The sequence below is a fragment of the Barbus barbus genome (assembly GCF_936440315.1).
Source record: "Barbus barbus genome assembly, chromosome: 38".
NCBI classification, from domain to species: Eukaryota; Metazoa; Chordata; class Actinopteri; order Cypriniformes; family Cyprinidae; genus Barbus; species Barbus barbus.
In genome coordinates this window covers 26603593-26627610 of record NC_136716.1, presented here as the reverse complement: position 1 = coordinate 26627610, position 24018 = coordinate 26603593, and the positions used below count along the sequence as shown (strand labels likewise).

At 33.3% G+C, this 24018-nt stretch overlaps 1 protein-coding gene across 7 annotated transcripts in view; it reads left to right on the top strand.

The window, feature by feature from the left end:
* Window positions 1-24018, top strand: part of LOC306857563 (calcium-activated potassium channel subunit alpha-1a-like) — a 91124-nt gene that overhangs the window by 4994 nt on the left and 62112 nt on the right. For all 7 annotated transcript variants that reach the window (XM_079397557.1, XM_079397558.1, XM_079397556.1 and 4 more), the window contains exon 2: window positions 17301-17462. In XM_079397557.1, coding sequence (XP_079253683.1) covers window positions 17301-17462 — 162 coding nt within the window. The remainder of the gene's footprint in view (window positions 1-17300; window positions 17463-24018) is intronic.

Below are 24018 nucleotides of genomic sequence, written 5' to 3'. Positions count from 1 at the left end.
TTGCAGCCCTGAAACTGTCCATCTCCTCTCACTTTCTCTGTTTTCATCCATGCATCTTCCTCATTCAAACTGCCGTGTCACTCTCCTGTAGTGTGCATGAATCAGATGCTTGTTGCTAAGCAACAGGCGGCATATTCATTATTGAGCTGGGAAATATCCCCTTATGTAATTGTGCTTTTCTAGAGACCACACACACACTCACCTGTCAGAGTGTGTGATCAGTGTGTTTTCTTCACCACAAACACATTTACATTCAGAATCTACAGGCGTCTCACACACAATCTGAGCCAGAAATAGAAATCCAGTCTGATCTCCTTCAGATGGGTTTGATAACGTTCATATTCAGATGTTGTTTCACAGGATTCTGCTGTTTGTTAATTAGTTTTGCTTGCACATAATTAAAGCATGGATAAACATTATAAATGACTGCAAACACAGAATTCTAAATCCTAATGAACTTGCCTCAGCTACCTTCTCTAAATAACCTCTTCTGCTCAACAAGGCTGCATTTATTTGATTACAAATACAGTAAAAATTTGAAATATTATTACAATTTAAAACAGCTGATTTCTATGTGAATATCTGTTAAAATGTCATTTATTTCTGTGATCAAAGCTGTATTTTCAGCATCATTACTCCAGTCTTCAGAGTCACATGATCTTCAGAAATCATAATAATATACTGATTTACTGCTTAAGAAACATTTCTGATTATTATTAATGTTGAAAACAGTATTTTTGTGGAAACCGTGATACTTTTTTTCAGGATTTACAGATGAATAGAAAGTTCAAAAGAGCAGAAGTTATTTGTAATAGAAATCTTCTGTATTATAAATGTCCTTACTGTCACTTCTGATCAATTTAATTTGCCACTCAATATTTTTGTGGAAAATGTGATATAGGACCATAATTCAAAAGTTTGTGATAAGTAATATTGAAAGAAGTTAATACTTTCATTCATCAAGGATGCATCAAATTGATCGAAAGTGGCAGTAAAGACATTTCTAATGTTACAGAAGATTTCTATTTCAAATAAATGCTGTTCTTCTGATCTTTCTATTCATCTGTGAATCCTGAAAAATAAAATGTATCACGGTTTCCACAAAAATACTGAGCAGCACAACTGTATTCAACATTAATAATAATCAGAAATGTTTCTTGAGTAAATCAGTATATTATTATGATTTCTGAAGATCATGTGACACTGAAGACTGCAGTAATGATGCTGAAAATACAGCTGCAGATCACAGAAATAAATTACATTTTAACAGATATTCACATAGAAAACAGCTATTTTAAATTGTAATATGTTTTTTTTAACTGTATTTGTGATCAAATAAATGCAGCCTCGGTGAGCAGAAGAGACTTCTTTTGAAAACTTTAATAAATGACTTCCAAACTTTTAATTGGTACATAGGCAGTGACTCTCTGTGTCATACTGTGGCTCCATTTTTATCATATTAATCGTTTTCACTGATCTTGTACCAGTGCATTCTGGGATTGTGTTCTCGATCAAGGATACCTTACTAGGCAGTAGAGCTGCTTGTTTGACACACAGCAGGTTCCAAGTGTCTGTGTAATGGTAAGGTTTATATTGTGTGTGTGTGTGTGTGTGTGTGTGTGCAGTCAGAGCGGCGATGGGAGATAAACAGGCAGATAAGAACAGTGTGTGTGTGTGTGTGTCGCCAGCCGCTGAGCAGCAGGTCGTCTCAGACGCTCACGTGGATAAACAAAGGCCGTCTGTCCACAAACACATTACCCATGATGCCGTCCCAGAGTTCAGTGTTTGAGTTACAGATGTCAGCCATCGTCACACATGAGCTGATGTTCAAACGTTCAGATCAGGAGGAATCACATTTCATTCTCCTTTTGATTTAAGGTTTGATTTTTGAGTTCTCAACTTTTTGGTGTATAAATTTAAACTTAAAACAACAAGTTGAGAAAACTCAAACTGCTGAAGCTGGTTGCCTTAAACTTTTTAAGTTAGCTCAACTTTTTATTATTATTTTTTTACAGTGCTGTAAAAAATCAAAAGTTGAGAGAACTTTAACTTTTAAGGCAACCAGCTTCAGCAGATTTTTGAGTTTTCTCAACTTGTTGTTTTAACTCAAAAAATCTCATACAAAAATGAGTTGAGAACTCAAAAATCTGCTGAAGCTGGTTGCCTTATTAAACTTTTAAGTTTGCTCAACTTAGTTTTTTTTTTACAGTGTATCTATCTGTGTTATGCCATCTAGCATTATATCGCATGTCTCGCATGTCTATCATTATATCTTATATCTATCGTTAGAGCTCATGTCTAATGTTATATCTTATATCTATTCTTATACAGTCATGGCCAAAAATATCGGCACCCTTGGTAAATATGATCAAAGAAGGCTGTGAAAATTAATCTGCATTGTTAATCCTTTTGATCTTTTATTTAAAAAATTCACAAAAATCTAACTTTCATTGGAGAATAAGAATTTAAAATGGGGGGGGAAATATCATTATGAAATAAATGTTTTTCTCTATACACATTAGCCACAATTAATAGATTCAGATTAATTTTCAGAGCCACCTTTGGTCATATTTACCAAGGGTGCCAATATTTTCGGCCATGACTGTATCTATCATTGTTTATTTATTGTTATATCTATCATTATATCTTATATCTTTCATTACATCTATATCATTATACTATATCTCATATTTATTATTATATCTATTGAATCTATCTGTTGTTACATCTATCGTATATTTATTATATCTATCATTATATCTTATATATGTTATCTTTTATATTTATCGTTATATCTATTGTTAATTCTATCATTATATCTTATATCTATCATATTTATTGTTAGCCTATATTTTATATCTATTGTTCTAATCTGTCTTATATCTAACGTTATATTTTATATCTATTGTTAAATCTATCATTATATCTCGTTATGTCATATCATGCGTTATATCTAATATATAGTGTGTATAAGTGTGAGATTATGCTGATCACAGAGCGTGCAATCCCTTTCTTATATGCGCTGTTTTATCGGTACTTTCGCCTTCAAAATCGATCGCGTTCAGCAAGGAGGGGAGAGGATGGAAAGAGGGGGCGCACAGTAACTCGTTTGGGGGCGCCGGCCCTGTATATACATCTCAATCTAAAAAAATAGACACTTATGACTGGTTTTGTGGTCCAGGGTCACATATCGTCTATCTATTGTTAAATCTATCATTATACCTTATATGTGTCATTATATCATTCTATCGTTCTACCTATTGTTATACTGTTATATCTATTGTCATGTCTGTCATTCTATCAATCTTTAATTCAATCTATCATTCGTTCTGTCAGTCCACCTGTCTGAATTTGTCTCTGTGTGTGTATTTATCTGTCCATCTAATTTTTTCATAGTTTTTGAGCATCTGTTGTGTGTGTGTTTAGCATGTGAGTGTGCATGTGTGTGTGTTTTAGCATGTTATTGTTTTGGGGAGAATGGGGTCTGTCTGCACATTGTCTGGCATGCGGATAAAAGCTCTCTCTCCCTCTCCCTCTCCCTCTCCCTCTCTCTCTCTCTCTCTCTCTCTCTCTCTCTCTCTCTCTCTCTCCCTCTCTCTCTCCCTCTCTCCCTCTCTCCCTCTCTCTCTCTCTCTCCCTCTCTCTCTCCCTCTCTCTCTCAATCACATAAACAGTCCCATTAGTGGAACACCATTAAGAAGGAGGTCAGCGCCAAATCTACTTTCACAATCCCTCCCCTCCCTTCCGTCCTCCTCTCTTTCTTTTTCTTTTTTTTCTCTCTCTTTTTTTCCCCCTGAATGGAAGCACAGCTCCTGACAGTCGGTTGTGACACATCTGCGTCTATATTTATCATATAAACAGTGGTTGTAATATTTGTTAGTCGTAATGAGAATGCAGCATGTCAGACGGCAGCTGCTCATGTAAACTGCGTTCATGTTATCAGTGAGCACTAAACGCTCGTGATTTTAGTTATTTATTCATTCATTCGAATTCCATAATTCATTTGTTTATATTATGTTTATTTCATTATTTAAATTAAATACCTTAATAAACAAATAAATTGTATGATATTTATTAATTTAATTTAATTTAGTAATTTTTCATCTCATTCCAAAGCACGAGACAATCAAAAACAAATCAATGTATTCTATTATTTTTATTTTATTAAATTACGGTAATGTATTTATTTATATATTTGTTTATTTTAATTTAATTGTAATGAATTATTTTTAGTAATAAATAAAGATGGTGTTTACTTTTTATTTATTTTGAATTAATATTTTTTAATTTAAATTTAATTTTTTATTTAATTTACTTTAATTTAATTTAATCCTAAAGCATGAAGCGACCAAAAACCAAAATATGTTTATTCAATATAGATGGTGCAATATAATTTATTTATATATGCATGTATAATTCTCTATTTATGTTTAACTTTTCATCTCATCCCAATCAAAACCAAAATTATACAAAAAAAATGTGCATACTTAAAAATAGGTGAACATGCGCATACGTGTGATATGTTTTGTTTAGACGTAATGGGCCCTATCATACACCCGACGCAATGCGGAGCCAGGTGTTTCAGCTTGATGCAGTTATAATTTTCACATCCTGCGTCATGTTGTTTAAATAACAAATGCATTAGCGCCCATTTGTGCGCCCATGGGCGTGCTGGTCTGAAAATGAGGTGCATTGCTGGTGCGTTGCTGTTTTGAGGCAACTGAAATAGACTGCGCCATTGACCAACTAAACCCTGGTCTAAAGTCAATGGCGCAGTACTTTTATGTTCTTTATATAGGCAGGTCCACAATGCGTGTACACTCTGCTTATTACACACACAGGGATGCACAGCAGCACACAAACATGCCAAATATAAAAAATGAAAGATTATTTTTGAAACCCTCCTTCTTTTTTTACTTGTTTACATGTTGTTATGGCAACCAGATCATTGCAAGCTGATTGGCTGAGAGAAGTTCTAGAATGAACTAGAACAACAAGAGTTTCTAGAAGGACATCAGTTTAGTCTGAACGGCTGAAACTGGGACACATTTTCATATTTTTGTGAATGGCTGGGGCAGTGGGCCGTGTGGTCTGCGGATGTTTTGCTGCTGGATGTGTGAGATTATGCTGATCAGAGAGTTTGAGCCACTTCCGCTCTCACTTAATTAAGTAAATGGCCCAAAGCTCTGAGTTATGCTTTATTATTCGGCCTGATGGATATGGATTCAGGCTGGCCAAGAGCTGAGACAGTGAAAAGCGTTCCAGCCGATTTTAACTTCAGCCTCGTCAGAATAACTCACAATCATAAATGAGTCTGTCAGAGCGCCGGCTGATGAATGAGACGAATTCACTTTTAATGCGGATGGATGTGGTTTTGCCAAATGAAAAGTTCCTCTGCTTAATTTAGCATCTCCAGATGGAAGATGTTTGAAGGATCTGAGGACATGACCGAATGATTGAACAAGAGACTTTAATTACATTAGAGACGAATACAGATGTGCTGTGGAGCTCTTCTGCTGTTGTCTAGTTTAGAAAGTGAAGACACTAGAAATTGCTTGCAATTTAGCAAGACTAATAACTAGTTGTGTGATTGTAGGGAAGAGCAATGAGAGGTCAAGAGGTCAGCAAGTGTCAGAGCCTCTGTTATTAATGCCAAAGGAACTCTCCATCAGTAGAGATGGAAACGGGACTGAAGGCCTCACCTAAGGAACTTTTTTTTTTTTAATTGAATTATCTAATTACTTGATATATTTTATTATTTATTTTCGTTTTTTAGAATATATGTGTTTGTTTTACACAAATGCAATATTATTTATCTAAATAGAAGTCAAAAACAAGTTTGTTGTGATTAAAAACTATGCAAATATTTCAAATTACAATTTATTTATTTATTTATTTATCATAACCCCTTTTCATAAGTATTTGTTCAATGAACTCTTTTAGTAAATAATTATTTATTTATCTTAATGTATTTATTATTTTACTTTTATTTATTTATTTTTGATATTGTCCCAATTGAATTAAATATATGTATTTATTTATTCAATATAGATGGTGCAATATAATAAGGGTAATATTTTAAATAAATATTTTTAAAAGTTTGTTTAGACTAAAAAGCATACAAATATATAAAAAAACATGCAAATATGTAAGAAATATCATGACTAACATATGTATCATAACTATTATTCATACATATTCATAATTTTGCTTTCAATTAATTTATATAATTGTCCCATTTAAAAATATATATATATTTGTTTATTCAGTTTTGATGTTGCAATATATTTAATCTAAACAGATGTAACACTAACATGTATGTAAATACTTCAAAATGACCTTATAAACTCATTTCTTTGTATTCACCCTTTTAAAACCCCAAGAAATCTTGCGTTGTTGTGCTTTTAGTAAATGATTGTTGCAGATGCTGGAGCTGCAGTGTAATCACAAATGTGATTGTGTCCACAACAAATCCATTCACTCTCAATTACACAAAACAATTAGTTATATATGAGTCATGCAAGCTTTATGTGATTGTGTTCTGACGCTATTGTTTGTTGAGGGAAGATTGATAGTCTTGATTTCTGCAGGAGGAGTTCAGGATGTAGTTTCCCATTAGCAGCTGGTCTCTTTGATTCATGAGGGACGGTTCCTGGATTAATTGGAGTGTGGGATCTCTGCCATCACTGCCAGCCATTTTTCTTTGAACTTTGCCATCTTTTAAATTAAATATTTATAGGGAGCGAGCATTTCTGGGCGACATTTTCAGGCGAGATCATTAGGCTGGACAGATCTGCAGTGCAGCCAATTAGTCCTGATCTGAGGACGCGGTGTGTTCGTGGCGTCTGCCCTTCCCTTTCTTTCATCTCTGTCTCTGCTCGTTTTTAAGTTGTGTGTTTATTGGTGCCTCCGGCCCTCCAACAAAACTTTCATGAAGCTCGCAAACTTTGTCAAATCCTGCGACTGGATCGTCCTCGTACATGTTCATGTGCTCGTCTAGTGTGTATAAACTAGTGCACTTTGCAGCTTATTCTGGACCGGGACCGCCCACTTTAACAGGAAGTGACAGTTTGATTGATGGTTGTTTTGTTCTTCTACTCCGTTTAGAGGCAGTTTTATCTGAAATAAGTACAATATTTGACCGACATGAAAAAATTAATAATGGTCTATCAGTTTACTTTGCTGTAAAAAAATATTTTTGTTGATTTAGTTAGTTAAAGAATGGGACAAGCAATACAATTTCAATATGACAATTTTTGTAAATGGAAGTAAAGAAGTTTTTTGGGGGGGGTTTAAGTGAAAAATATAAAGTACCTGTTGATTTGTCTGTTCAAGGATATAGAAAAAAAATGCATACTGCAAAAAGGTGCATATATATTGAATTATTTGTTTTGTCCCAAAGCATGAGAAGAGATGTGTTTTTTTATATGTTATGTTATTATATGTAAGATATGTTTAAAATGTTTTTATTAATTTAATTTAACATAATTTAATTTAATATTGATGCAATATAATTTATGTAATATAAAAGTGATTAAGTTTTTAATTTAATTTAATTTAATTTAATTTAATTAAATTTAATTTAATTTAATTTAATTTAATTTAATTTAATTTAATTTAATTTAATTTAATTTAATTTAATTTAATTTTTTTTTTTTTTTTTTTATGTTATTTAGTATCTTCAGAAATGTAGTAAAAAGGCATGTACTTTATTTATTTATGTAGTACCACAGTATGGGACAAGCACAAAATTAAGTAAATTGTTTTATGTAATCAATATATAGATGCAATGTAATTTATGTAATTATAAGTGGTAAAGAAGTTTGTTTTTATTAAAAACCAAATATATCATGAATGTGCAAAAAGTTTATGTACATACTTGTTCAAAATAACAATTTATGTTGTTTTTACATGACATTTATCTGAAATAGATAAGATCTAACACACACACACACAAAAAATCAAATAATGGTGCATCAGTTTAATTGCTAGTTAGTTTTGAAAGAAAAGCGCTGACTGGTTTCTGTTGCTGATCTGTAACTCAGACACACTTACCTTTACTTTCTCATAACTCTTCCTTAAAAGCATCAATTGAAAAGTCTCAGGGATACAGTAAAAATAGATGTATAGAAAACCATCACAAATGATTTGCAGTGAAATTGATGAATGTCTTGATCAACATTCATTTTGTTCATGATATGATGTTTTCAATGCACTGCTTCAAATGCTAGTTTTTGGCAGCAAAAACTTATTTTTTGTTGCTATTTTTAGTGGCAAGATTCTATTGAAGAGCTAATTTCTTGTGAATTATAATGGCGTCTTATGGCTGCCAGCAGGCCGTCCCGTTTGTGATGTGATTTTCAAGAGCTCTGGTCAGTTTTACAGCTCACAAATACAATTAGAGTGAGTTGAGAAAAAGCGTCCACAGCAACAACAACAATACAGCCGCTCAGAGACGTGCAGAAATACAATCACTGTCATTGTGAACGGCTCTTCAGTCCAACACTGATCGCTGATCTCTGTCCTCGCTTTTCTCTTCATTTCTCTCCATTTTCTCCAGCGAACGGCCGAGTTACACTGGAAGTGAAGTGGCTCTTAAATCTCAGCGGCCTGAAGCTGTAACCTGCCAAACGGCAAACGCACAGAAATATGTAGCACATAAATATTGTGTTTTTGAAGGCTAATAAAGCTGAGAGCGAGCGATTGATTCTGACCGCTGCTGTGTTTGGATCTGCAAGGCGTCAGAGTTATTTGTTTAAATAACAGCGGCTCCGTTTCAAACCACTGCCAACAGAGAAATGCACCCTTATAAGTGACGCTAATAGTTTAATATTAACATGTTGCTTATGTTAACAGTGTGATGCTCTAATAAGCATTAAATATTGGATCAAATAGTCCATTGTTTTTTGTCTTTAAAGTGGTTCAAAAGTTTGGAGTAGATAAGTTTATTTTACCCCAAAGCAATTTAATTTAATGTATTTAGATGCAATTCAATTTATGTACTGTAAATATAAGTGGTAAAAAAGTTTGTTTTGATTAAAAATCATGTAAATATAACCATGTGATACTCTAAGCATTCAAAATGGGCAATGCATACACATTTTGGGTCAAATAATACATTTTTAATTAAATTTAATTATTTTCACCAACATTTTTGATACTGAAATAAAAATACACTACACTTCAAAAGTTTAGGGTCTGTAGGATTTTGAATGTTTTGAAAGATGTCTCTTCTGTTCACCAAGGCTGCATTTATTTGGTCAACAACAAAGTGAAATTATGAAATAATATTGCAATTTAAAATAACTGTTTCTGTGTGAATATGTGTAAAAATGTAATTTATTCCTGTGATCAAATCTGTATTTTCAGCATCATCAGTGTCACATGATCCTTCAGAAATCATAATAATATGCTGATTTGCTGTTAAAGAAACATATTGACTAAAATATGTTGTTTATAACTTTACAGTGCCTGAGATGCTGGCTGCATAGAGCTCTTTATGTGAAGTTGCAAATAAGATTTAGTGTGTGCCGTGTCTTTAATCTCAGACGTGTTCAGAGAGATGTTGTACTGTATGTGTGTGTGTGTGAGTGTTTAGTGTTATTTATGTGTGTGTACAATACAGATAGATAGATTCGTGTTTGTTCGGCGTCACACACACTAGTTTAACTTGTAAATCTTCTCTAGACTATTTTATCAGCTGAAATGGATGTTTCTTCCTTTTTTGGCGTGGTTTATTGAAAGCACTGCGATCGCTGCTTCTGCTGTTGGGAAATGGCTCAGATTCCTTCAGCTTCAGGCAGGATTCAGTTTATTTTATCAGTGCGTGTGTTTTATCAGACTTCAAACTTGTCTGCCAGAATTTATATGAAAGTTACTGAATTAGTTTTGTCTTTGTTGGAAATGTTTCTCTGCTCATGGCCAAAAATTTGTCCTCAACAAATGAAAAACAAGCTTCAGTAGCTCTAATGCACTGGAACTGTAATTCTGCATCAGTCAAAGCCCTTACTTTGGTCAGGGTTACTTTAGTGTCATTGATATAATACTACTACCACTACTAACACTACTACTACTACCACTACTACCACCACTACTACTACTAACACTACTACCACTACTACTACTAACACTACTACTACTACTACCACTACTACCACTACTACTACTACCACTACTACCACTACCACTACTACCACCACTACTACTACTAACACTACTACCACTACTACTACTAACACTACTACTACTACCACTACTACTACTACCACTACTACTACTACTACTACTACCACTACTACCACTACCACTACTACCACTACTACTACTACTACCACTACTACTACTACCACTACTACCACCACTAACACTACTACCACTACTACTACTAACACTACTACTACTACCACTACTACCACTACCACTACTACCACTACTACTACTACCACTACTACTACTACCACTACTACCACTACTACTACTAACACTACTACCACTACTACTACTAACACTACTACTACTACCACTACTACTACTACTACTACTACTACCACTAATACTACTACCACTACTACTACTACCACTACTACTACTACTACCACTACTACCACTACTACTACTAACACTACTACTACTACCACTACTACCACTACCACTACTACCACTACTACTACTACCACTACCACTACTACCACCACTACTACTACTAACACTACTACCACTACTACTACTACCACTACTACCACCACTACTACTACTAACACTACTACCACTACTACTACTAACACTACTACTACTACTACCACTACTACTACCACTACTACTACCACTACTACTACTACCACTACTACTACTACCACTACTACTACTACCACTACTACCACTACCACTACTACCACTACTACCACTACCACTACTACCACTACTACTACTACCACTACTACTACTACCACTACTACTACTACCACTACTACTACTACCACTACTAACACTACTACTACTACCACTACTACTACTACTACCACTACTACTACTACCACTACTACTACTACTACTACTACCACTACTAACACTACTACTACTACTACTACTACTACTAACACTACTACTACTACCACTACTACTACTACCACTACTAATACTACTACCACTACTACTACTACCACTACTACCACTACTACTACTACCACTACTACTACTACTACCATTACTACTACTACCACTACTAACACTACTACTACTACTACCACTACTACTACCACTACTACTACTACTACTACCACTACTACTACTACCACTACTACTACTACTATCACTACTACTACTACCACTACTACTACTACCACTACTAACACTACTACTACTACCACTACTACTACTACCACTACTAACACTACTACTACTACCACTACTACTACTACCACTACTACCACTACTACCACTACTACTACTACTACCACTACTACTACTACTACTATCACTACTACTACTACTACCACTACTAACACTACTACCACTACTACTACTACCACTACTACCACTACTACTACTACCACTACTAACACTACTACTACTACTACTACTACTACCACTACTACCACTACTACTACTACTACCACTACTACTACTACTACTACCACCACTACCACCACTACCACTACTACCACTACTACCACTACTACTACTACTACCACTACTACTACTACCACTACTACTACTACTACCACTACTAACACTACTAATAATAATAATTTAATTTTATTTATGATAACATTTATATTTTATTTATAGTACTTACTAATATTTTATTAAACAGAAATTTTTTTTTTTAAATATTATTTTTTTTAAATATTATAAACCGTTAATATTGCGCATTTGCAAAACCCAAAGTCATTTTAAAAAGTTAGAGAGAGAAAAATCTATATATAGTTTTTGTTATATATATTATATTTGATATATAAATAGCACACAGAAGCACTCGTCCACTCGCAGAAGCTCACTCCTGACAGCAGAATGGATATATTTACATGACTTTCTAACATTTACAGATGAAAAATATACTCGTGACATGTCAGTTATGCACTGAAGAAAACAAAACATCTCAAATGTATTAAACAGCACAGATATATTCTCTGTTTGCCGTGGTGGAGCGATTTGATCCATGATCGACATTAAGGGCTGCTTAAGAATAAGCGTGCGCAAATTAGTTAGATTGTGTGAACTTACATTGTCGTTTATAACCACTTTAGCCCCGATTGATTTGTTAGGTTATTTCAAGTTAGATTTTGGACTTTAATCCCTGTTTTTTCTCAGGTCTCCATAGTGTTGTTGTGATTTGTCATATTCACGCGCAGCACTTGAGAAACAGTTTCGAGAGGAGAAATCAATCTACATATAAAATATTGGTCACAGATTATTGGTCACTTATTGGTCACCCCTGGTTTTGGGGGTTATTTACTTTCTAAAAACTCATGTTTGTCCATTATCTAGGTGATGGTGAGCGGTAGGATGTGAATCATCAGTCAGGCATACAGTAAATGCATGTAGTGTTGAATGCATTGTTAAACGTGCTCAGAGGAGAGAATGATCTGTATTTTACTTTAAGGATGTCCTGTTTTTACAAACGCTCAGAAAGATTTAGCCTGGATAAGTGCAGATATAAATACATCTGTAACTATATTACCTGGCAGAAGAATGGTTTATTCTGATGTAATATTATTAATAAATGCTGTTATTGCACATTGATATTTGTGATCATGCATCTGTTTTGCGTTGAGCTAACAGAACCTGACAGTCCCGGTGAAGTCTGAATTGATCTGTGTGTTTGGTGTAATGTGGTTTCTGGTGGATCTGCTGCTCAACATGCACACAAACAACCCTCAACATGCTTCAGGTCTTCTCTCTGAAACGGCTTGATGTTCATCAGTGATGAATGTGTAAATGCATGAGGTCAAATGGAAAAATCAACTTGAAATCTAAATCAAGTCAAGGTTTAATTGTGAATGATACATCAGTGATGTTATTGTTAAGAAAAAAGATGTTTGTCTTAATAATCTTTCATTAAAATCCTTAGTAATCGGTCTTTTTCAGCTGATGTCATCAATCCCTTTTCATCAACCACCTTTAGTGAAAGTGAAAAAGTGACGTGACATACGGCCAAGTATGGTGACCCATACTCGGAATTCGTGCTCTGCATTTAACCCATCCAACGTGCACACACACAGCAGTGAACACACACACACACACACACACACACACCATGAACACACACCCGGAGCAGTGGGCAGCCATTTATGCTGCGGCGCCCGGGGAGCAGTTGGGGGTTCGGTGTCTTGCTCAAGGGCACCTCAGTCGTGGTATTGAGGGTGGAGAGAGCACTGGACAATCACTCCCCCAGTAACTACAACTGCTAATTTTACATTAAATACAAGGAGCTCTAAAAGATGCTTGCTTTAGACAAATGTTAAAACTACAAATAAACGGTTAAAGTTACATCTGTCTAAAAAAAAAAAAAAAACTAATGTGAGATACCACTGTTGGCACTATTTGGCTTTTGGCCAAAATGAGTTTAAAAATACCAGCATACTGGATATCAGCAAAAATCCAATATTGTGCATCCCTTTAAAAAATACATAACAGAGAGAGAAAATTTTGTAACCTTTTTAAATGACTTCCTTTTGTGATCTGGGGCTTGTTGCATACAATGCTTAGACTAGTCTTACAAGTTAGTTAGTATTTTATAATAAAACCTTAATGATGTAGTTACAGACCAACTACATGTTAACAGGTCATTAGTTACTATTATTATAGGCCTATTTGAAATTAATTTATTCTTGAATACTCTATAGTGAAATGGATTCATTTATATATATTATATAAGTGTGTGTGTGTGTGTGTGTATAGTTTTTCATCATGACTTTTCATTAAAATAATAAATTTTTTAGATATTTCATGTTTTATCCAGCAAGGATGTATTAAATTTATCAAAAGTGATGTTTATAATGTTACAAAATATTTCTATTTCAAATAAATGCTGTTCTTTTGAACTTTGATAATCAGAAATGTTTCTTGAGCAGTAAATCAGTATATTATTATGATTTCTGAAGATCATGTGACACTGAAGACTGCAGTAATGATGCTGAAAATACAGCTTTGATCACTGAAATAAATTACACTTTAACAGATATTCACAGTGAAAACAGCTGTTTAAATTATAATAATTTCACTATTTTTACTGTATTTTTGATCAAATAATTGCTGCCTTGCTGAACATAAGAGACTCAAAAACATTTAACACTTTTTACCTTCCTAGTGTATAAAATCAAGTTGTCCTCTATATTTTTCTATACAATATCCTTTGTCTCTTGGAAATAAATCACGTTGAGGAAGTCAAGTGGATTGTAAATGCTGATGTAATGTGTTAATGGCTGTGACACTCAGCTCTCAGTGGTTGTGAAGTATTTCCCGAGTGTGTGTGTGTGTGTGTGTGTGTGTGTGTGTGTGTGGCGTGTTGGGTGTCTCACATATGTGGCATTCTCTGGCCGGCGTGTTTGAGCGTGACACCTGACTCCAGCAGCGCGGCCTGTTTTAGACACGCAGTATAAGCCTCTATAGCAAGCGTTTGCAGCGCTGCGAGTGTTTGAGTGCTGTGTGCCGTCAGACCGGAGCGTGTGTTTGACGTACAGTACATAATCAGAAATATCACATGTGGGCCTGCGTATGATTCTACAAATGCTTTTTCACAAATGCACATTTCATAAGTAAAATGTAAAATATATAATTATTCAAATCTTATGGAGTTCACTAGTTTTAAGCCACACATTTGGAGTACATGGACAATTGAAGCACATCACACTGGACTTTTAGTCAAGTCAAGTCTGCTTTATTGTCAATTCTTCCACATGTACGGCACATACATACAGAGAACTGAAACTGCGTTATTCTCAGACCCTTGGTTCATACAGTTAACATTAAACACATTCTAATACAGATAAATACAGTTTAAACATATGTACATACAACTATACAGATATACAAATGAGGACATTGTAGAAAAATAAAGAAAGAGATAAAGTGCAACAGGCTAAAATAAAATAAAAGCACTGTTGTTTACTCATTGATTATTTATAGCTAATAATATAACATTTTAACATTTAATAATAAAACAATTCATCTGAAATGTCAACCTTTTCATCAGATTTTTTTATTTATTCCTGTTCTACGTTCCGGCAGGTGTGCCTTCGTTTTTCTCTCCCTCCCTGTCATTTTCTCAGGATCGACCCCTCGGGACTGTGATTGGCTTAGGAGGCTGTCAATCTTCATTAACTCAAGCGACTTCATGGCCTTCCTGCCAGTCTTTTAAAGGAGAGGCGACTTTTGGTTTTCTGCTCCGTTTTAGTGATTGTTAATTTGCCTCTCTTAGTTTTGATCTTGTTGTTATATTTTCTTGTTATGAATTAAGGTGTCATCTTGTTAACTGTTGTGATTACTTTTCCTTTAGCTGTCTTTGTTATTAGCTGATGACAGCCTTCATTGCCACAGGAGTTTTGGACCGGTAATACGTACACGCTACAAACACCTTAGATCCCAATGTATAGATACATCAGGTTAGAAGTGAGCGCTGTTCATGCATCTCTCTGTTCTGTTAGTACAGGGTAGGAAAGTAAGGCCGTGTGAATGCAGAAGACTTGTTTTGTTTCTCTGTAGTTAGGTTAGAGGTTGAAACTGAGTTAGATTGGTTTTGTTCTGTTCCTTTATTTTCTTGAGCGCCACTTGTGTCCTTTTCTCCTGTGAGGGTTTTGTTTTGACTATTTTCAAGTAACTATTGTATATTATTTACTAATTTTTTTGTTTCTTTATTGTTATAATTTATCTATATTATTGTTGTTGCCATTAATATTGTTATTTCTTTTCTAATATTGTTTTCCTTAATTTTGTAAAATAAACGATCTTCTATTACACTTCTGGTTGTGCTTTGTCTCTTGCCACCTGCGTTGCCACAAGGCTGGTCACAATCTCAATGTTTCTACTTCTATCTCTAGACTATAAAGGAAAAGTTCGTAACACTGTTGTTTTTCATCCGTCTGTCATATCGAGACATTGTTTATCATCTGACCTTATGAATAAAAAATGACGTCCTGCCTGTCATTGTGTTTCTTTGTTTAATATGTAAAATTATCTACAATTTTGAAAACTTAATGTCATATTTTATGGTTGCTTGTTCACTTAAATACAATATATTTATGTTTTGCATTAAAGGATTGTATTTTTTTTTTAACTACTTGTACTAGTTCTCATGAGGTATTTTGACGTTTCGACATTATTTTCATGACAATTAACCATGTTTTCCCACAAATTATGATTAGAGTAATGCATACAGACATTGTACTTTTCATTTTTTAATTCTAATTATTTTCAATGGTGATAATTATCATTATATTCTAATTACCAAAACAGTAATGTTTTTCCAGATTACAGTAATTGTGTGCACTATGTATAATCAACTGTTTTAAATGAGTTTTAAATAAATTTTTATATCATTGTTTTTATTGTTGTGATTATTATATTTTTTTTAAATTCCTTGTTTTTGTTATTTTTAATGACTATTTCCCTTCCTTTTATGTAAAGCACTTTGAATTACCACTGTGTATGAAATGTGCTATATAAATAAACTTGCCTTGCCTAATTATAATAGTGATTTATTTATTTAAATCAGAATAAATGAATTGCATTACATCTAATAATACCATAATGTATACATACTACTTGCATTACAGTAATAAAAAACTTAACTATTTGAATGAATAATTAAAAACACAATTTTAAAGATTTTTTTTTTTAATACAGTGATTTGAATTTGAGGCCGGACACTTCTCAGTTGATGTTAAAATAGTGCTAAAATCAGAATTATCATTAGATTTTAATGACTGTAATACAGTCATTTTGATCATATTAATGTAATTATAATTAAATTATTTAAAAAAATTAAATCATAAATTAATTTTAGCACAACTAAAAATTTTAAATAATATTGATGTAATTTATTTATATTAGTATTAATTTAAATAATAATAAAAATATTTTTTTAAATAATAAAAAATAAAATACAGAAACGTAAATAATACTTAAGTATTATTGAAATGTATTAATTTAAGTAATAAAAATAAATGTAAATATTTTTAAATAATACTTAAAAACGGCCTTTTTTGAACATTTTGAACAGCTTTGATGATATTCAGCATTGAGTGCATGTTAACTCACTCAGGATGCTGATGGTGTGTGTGTGTGTGTGTGTGTGTGTGCAGGATGTCCAGCGGGTCAATAACCCGGTGGTGCTCGGAGACGGTGTGATTAAAGTGGTCGGTCAGCGGGAGGTGGAGGTGGCCAGCGAGGTGGGATGGATGACCTCAGTGAAGGACTGGGCCGGGGTCATGATCTCTGCTCAGACGCTCACGGGACGCGTGCTGGTGAGTCCAGACGTCTGCTTCTCTCTAGAGCTCCATTAATCACAACTCACACTGACACCAGAACTGAACAGAATAACGTTTGTAATTACATTGATCTAGAATATTTCAGAATTTATAATTCAGCTCATGTTCACTTCTTTGTGATATTGTCATGAAAGAAGAATAATTAAAAGATTAGTTTAGCCAGAAATTATCATCGTATACTCCCCGTCACATCTTGCCAAACCTGACTTTTTGTCCCAGGTGAGTAATGATGACAGAAGCTGAACTATTACTTGAATATGATCATTGGTAAATAGTTTAATACTTTACAAGGCATAGTAATAAATAAATACGATGAGGTAGGGCTGCATGATTTATTAAAATAATACCAAATTGCCATGTGGCTTAGTATGATTATCAAATAGCAAAGGCTGTGATTTAAATAAACAAATATATGCACTAGTTTTAATTTTACATTAAAATAAAATGATTATTGTTATATGATTTTTTCTTGAATACTTGAGTTTTTTTAGTTTTTAGTATGAAATAAAACAATTAATATTGTAATATTTGTACAATGTCATAATTTTTATTTTCCATAATTGTGCAGCCCTGCAGACACAGCGAAGCTGGATTGTTTTAAATAGCTTTTTAAATTACAATTTTTGTCAAAAAAATTATTTTTTCCCCCCAAATCATGCAGTTGAGTCATGAAAGTGTACAGTAGGATTGAGGCACCGAGTGTCTCTGCACTCATGGATGTGGATGCTGGTCATCACGGTGTGAGGGTTTAGAGGGCTCGTCACACATGTTGGGTAACGTTACCAGGATTGTGACTGTATAACGGCTTACAGCAAAGACTTAAACCACTGCAGATTATCCTGAGAGTCCAGAGACTGATGATACACACACTCACACACACACACACTCACACACACACACACACACTCACACACACACACACTCACACTCACACTCACACTCTCACACACACACTCACACACACACACACACACACACACACATAAACAATTCTATACAGTATCATATATCACGAGCAGGATAACGTATCTCTCACACACACCTAGCGTGCCAGTGTTCACACACACACACACACACACACACACTCCTGATGTGTCCAATCATATGACTTATTTATATGCCACAAGATGCTGCAGTTTCTCTGTCTCTCACAGTTGAGGTGTACCTACGTTAAAAATTACAGATCTTTCCATTGGGAAAACTTGAAAAATCGGCAGTGTATCAAATACTTATTTCACCCACTGTATATTTTATAATGAAAATATATTTTATATTTATGTATTTTTATATATTTGTTATTTTTACTTAATTTTTTTATTATATTTATATATTTTATTCAGATTTTTTTTTTTTATTGTTCTCTCTCTCAGTTGTTGTTGTTTGTTTGTTTAACGGGGAAAATGAACATTAATGAACATCATTCTAAAATACAAATGTAAAACATGCTGGATTATGTTTCTATTTGTAATAACATTTTTACTTTGCATCTGGAGTGACAATATACAAATACAAATATACAATACATATCACCAAACATTATCTATTAATCTCACCCTGATCAAGCCAGTCTGTTTTTTTAAGTATTTATATGTGTAAACAATAAACACAGATAAACTGCATTATAGTTACTATAGTAAAACCAGGGTTCATTTTGTGTTTAATTTGCAACGAAACTACGCATACTATAGTATAACTGCACTAAATTTTGGGTTTATTATGGTTTTAATTAAAGTGGTTATTTTATTATTAATTAAATAAATAAATAAGTTAATTAATATAATTAGCCAGCATTATTACAAAGTTAGCGTTGTTGTAATAATAATAATAATAATAATCATAATTATTAGGCTCCTTATATTGTTGTTTGCCAGGAACAGTCTGTAACCATGGAGACAGCAGTTAACCTCCTCATAGCAGGTGTGTGTGTGTGTGTGTGTGTGAATGAACCTGCAGCTCCACACACACACACACACACACACATATTCAGAGATGCATGAGTTACTTCGGTCCAGGTTTTTGAGCATGTCACACACGTGTCTAATTTGACGAACATGACCTGATCACATGACCCCTGCACTCAGGTGTAACCCGACTCTTCATTAAAGCTGTATTAGCTGTGACAGTGGCCATGAGGGTCCGCAGTGATGATGCGTTTCCTGTTCCAGTGAGGGCTGTACTCCAGGGATATTTCAGGAAGGGCTGTTATTAATTCATGCGCTGTCCGGCTGTGTTTGAAAACGCCTTTAATGACTCTGCTGATGTATTATTTTCGTGACTTCAGGTCCTGAAGATCTGAGATGATTCACAGACGCTGTGAGACGTTCATCTGTCGTGTGTGGAGGAACGACAATGCTTCGTTTATAAAGTCATTAAGAAATACAGACACAGATTTAATTTGTATCATTTTTATTTATCAATAATGATTTAATTAATTAATAAATAATAATAATAATAATGCAATTAACCAAGAATAATACAACCTTTTAAAGTATTATTATTATTATTATTCATGGTAGCAATTTAAAATAACGTTGTATTATTAATAATAATAATACAATTAACTAAGATTTATACAGCCTTATTTTAAATAATGTTATTATTATTATTATTATTTACCAAAATAATAAATTATGTAAAAATAATAATAAAAAAAATATTCATGAATATTAATGAATTTTGACATACAGCTAGCATTTCTTGAACTAAAAACATTTGACAATTAATTTTTCATTACCATTTCCCCCTTACATTACTCTTATAATTAAGCAATTGTTTCCTACTGTACCTTTAAAATCCCCATTTATAAAAATCTGTTGTGTATGTTGGTCTAATTAGTCCATTTAATTTATGTCAAAAATAACAGGCAAAATATGACCCGTTTAAAGAACTTTAAGCCATAATATGAATATTTTGGGAAAGTAAAGGAAAGTAATTCCAGCACGGCTGTAAAGCTAGAAGCTCTTGGAGATGTTCTTTCTCCAGATTGACCTGATTAGAAGTGTTCTATCAGGACAAAACCCTGCGTAATTAAAACAGCAGTCTCACAGTGTTCGTTTCATTAGTGAAGAGGATAATCAAATAATAACGGTACCCCAGAAAGCATGCGTCTGAAGCTGTAGTGAGGACGATCCTGGACTGAGATCCTGGCAGACAGAAGAGCTGATGAGGAAAAGGTTAAAAGATCTGCCTGAGGAACAGAAGAGCAGCTCATTATGAAGCGTGAATCTGTGTGTGTGTGTGTGTGTCTGTGTCTGTGTCTGTGTCTGTGTCTGTGTGTGTGTGTGTGTGTGTGTGTGTGTGTGTCTGTGTGTGTGTGTGTGTGTCTGTGTCTGTGTCTGTGTCTGTGTCTGTGTCTGTGTCTGTGTCTGTGTGTGTGTGTGTCTGTGTCTGTGTCTGTGTCTGTGTCTGTGTCTGTGTCTGTGTCTGTGTCTGTGTCTGTGTCTGTGTCTGTGTCTGTGTCTGTGTGTGTGTGTGTGTGTGTGTGTCTCTGTGTGTGTGTCTCTGTGTGTGTGTCTCTGTGTGTGTGTCTGTGTGTGTCTGTGCGTCTGCGTCTGCGTCTGTGTGTGTGTGTGCGTGTGTGATTTCTCTTGAGGGGACTTACTAGTTGATTCGTTCTCATGCCTGTCAAACCCGACTCTATCTGGAATACAAACAGATATAAATCAACCAGTTAACCCGTCTTGATAACTGTCAGCATTTTATTGCATTTAATACACTGGAAAAAAAGATGTCGAAACAGTTTTCACTTAGAAAATGCTAGTAAATTTCATAATTATTAAAAACCAGAAAGTAACAAACTGAATTAAATGTGAAATTTTTCAAGAAACACTGAAATAATATACTTTTTGTAAAAACATACTCTTATAATCTTGTATTATCAAATGTTTTATTGACAACTTAAAACAATTTTTGTTTATATTTAATATTATTCATATTTAACATGTTAATTTATATTTTAATTTATTGTTTAAACCTTTCAGAATATTATTTTATTATTTTGCATGGAATAATATTAATATTCTTTAAATATTAAGAAATCACCAAAAAGCATGAATGTGAAATATAATATAAATGAAATGTGACCCAGACAGGTTTTTTTCGTCAGATTGACCCAGTCGGAAACACACCGATGAGAAAGAGATGCAGGTCGTTCCAGTTCTGTCTCTGCTGGGACAAACTCACTGTCCTGCTTAGTGAGCACACACACACACACGCGCACACACACGCGCACACACACACACAGACGCACACACACACACACACACACACACAGACACACACGCACACACACACACACACACACACACACACACACACACACACACACACACACACACAGACTGTACTGTAAGTGTTCTCCAGACTCCTGCACAGGTCAGAGATCTATATTGGACAGACTCTGATCCAGATTCATTAATGATAGCAGGTATTTCTAGAACAAGAGACTCTACAGAGCTGCTAGTGCTGATGGATCTTCCTGATCATTCATAGAAATTAATAACTGTTCATCAAGGGCGCACTAAATTGCTCAAAAGTGGCAGTAAAGACATTTATAATGTTGCAAAAGATTTCTATTTCAAATAAATGCTGTTCTTCTGATCTTTCTATTCATCTGTGAATCCTGAAAAATAAAATGTCTCAGGTTTCCACAAAAATATTGTGCAGCACAACTGTTTTCAACATTGATAATAACCAGAAATGTTTGTTAAGCAGTAAATCAGTATATTATTATGATTTCTGAAGATCATGTGACACTGAAGACTGGAGTAATGATGCTGGAAATACAGCTGCAGATCACAGAAATAAATTATATTTCAACAGATATTCACATAGAAAACAACTGTTTTAAATTGTAATAATATTTCATGATTTTACTGTTTTTATAGTTTTTTTTATCAAATAAATGCAGCCTTGGTGAGCAAAAGAGTCTTTTTTCAAAAACATTAAAACTTTAACTTTGAAATTGACTTTTTTTAAGTGTTATTTTATTTTATTTTATTTTATTATTTTGAAATATATTTAATTTATTATTAAGTAAAATCACATCATGGTTGGTTTTATTTTATTGTATTTTATTAAGAAAAGTTCAAAGCAGGTTTGAATTGTTAACTGTCTTTTAATTTATTTTAATTATTTTATTTATTATGAATTAAAATTCACATCAGGTTTGAATTATTAGCTTTATGTTTTTTATGTTTTTTTTTAATTAAGTAAAATTCACATCAGGTTTGGATTTTTTTATTTAGTTTTATTTTATTTTGCAGCTGATTTAATTAGCTAAGTGAATGTATGTTTTAGTAAGGTGACAGATTTCCATCATGAAGGTGAAGTGAAGTCAGTGTTTACACCGCTGGTTAAAGTGAGGGAGTTAGTAAGGTTATCAGAACCTGCTAGAAAGAGATGAAATAATCTGCTCTCGTTGAGGAGATGAGACTGAAAATCCTCTTTGTCCTCTTCCACATGCGCAGAGATTTTAGCGGAGCAGGCGCCTCGATCCCAGACCCTCGTTATGAAATTCCTCTTATTTGAGTCTCGTACACAAAATATCATCAGAGCGTTAGGATTACACTCAGATTCTGATTCATCGACTGATTGTGGCAAGTTTGAATATGCAGATGTGCAAATGCAGTTTGATAGTCTCCTCTTAAAGGACCAAAATATTAATGATATCTTCGAAAGTTGGAATGAAATATTGGCATCAATTGGTATTTTATATTTTATCAGCCAATATTAGCTTCTTGGTTTGCAGCTTTTAAACTATTTATTGTTATTTTTGTTTTATTATTATTATTGTTCTTGTTGTTGATATTAGTATTTAAGTTTATTATGTTAGTTTAGTTTTTTATTTATTTAGTTTTTTGTTGCGGTTCATATTCATTCTTTCATTCATTCTGTTTTATTTTAATTGCCATGTTTATATTTTATTTTACATTTATTTTATTTTCGTTTTAGTTTTAGTTTATTTTAAATGTTTATTTTATTTTATTCTAATTAGTATATTAGTTGGTTTTAATTTATTTTTTTGTTTTATTACTGCTTTGACAAAATATTTTTTACATTTTATTATTTATTAATTAATTTATCATTTATTTATTTATTTCTAGCAATTCTTTGACAAAAATTATAATTTGCTGTTTAGATGTTTAGAAATCACACTGAACCGAATGAATGTCTATAACATGCCAAATGATGTGAATGCATTAAATTAAACTGTTTTAAATGTTTAATTGATCTGAATTATACTTAATATTTAATAATTTAATCATTATTTTAATTAGTTAAGAATTCAGGATTCTGTTAGCCTAAACATAATTCACAAAAAATTTAAATATTTTGTTTGATATTTAATAATTAATATATTTAATCAAATTTCGAATACAATATATATATAATATGTATATATTTAATTTTTAATTTGTATTTTTTTTTATGAAACGCTACACTTTGGAAACTTGGCCCTCCATTCATATTATACTGTATGTATCAGTGTTTTTCCAAACTTATATTTGTGTTTCTGTTTTCTAGAACTACA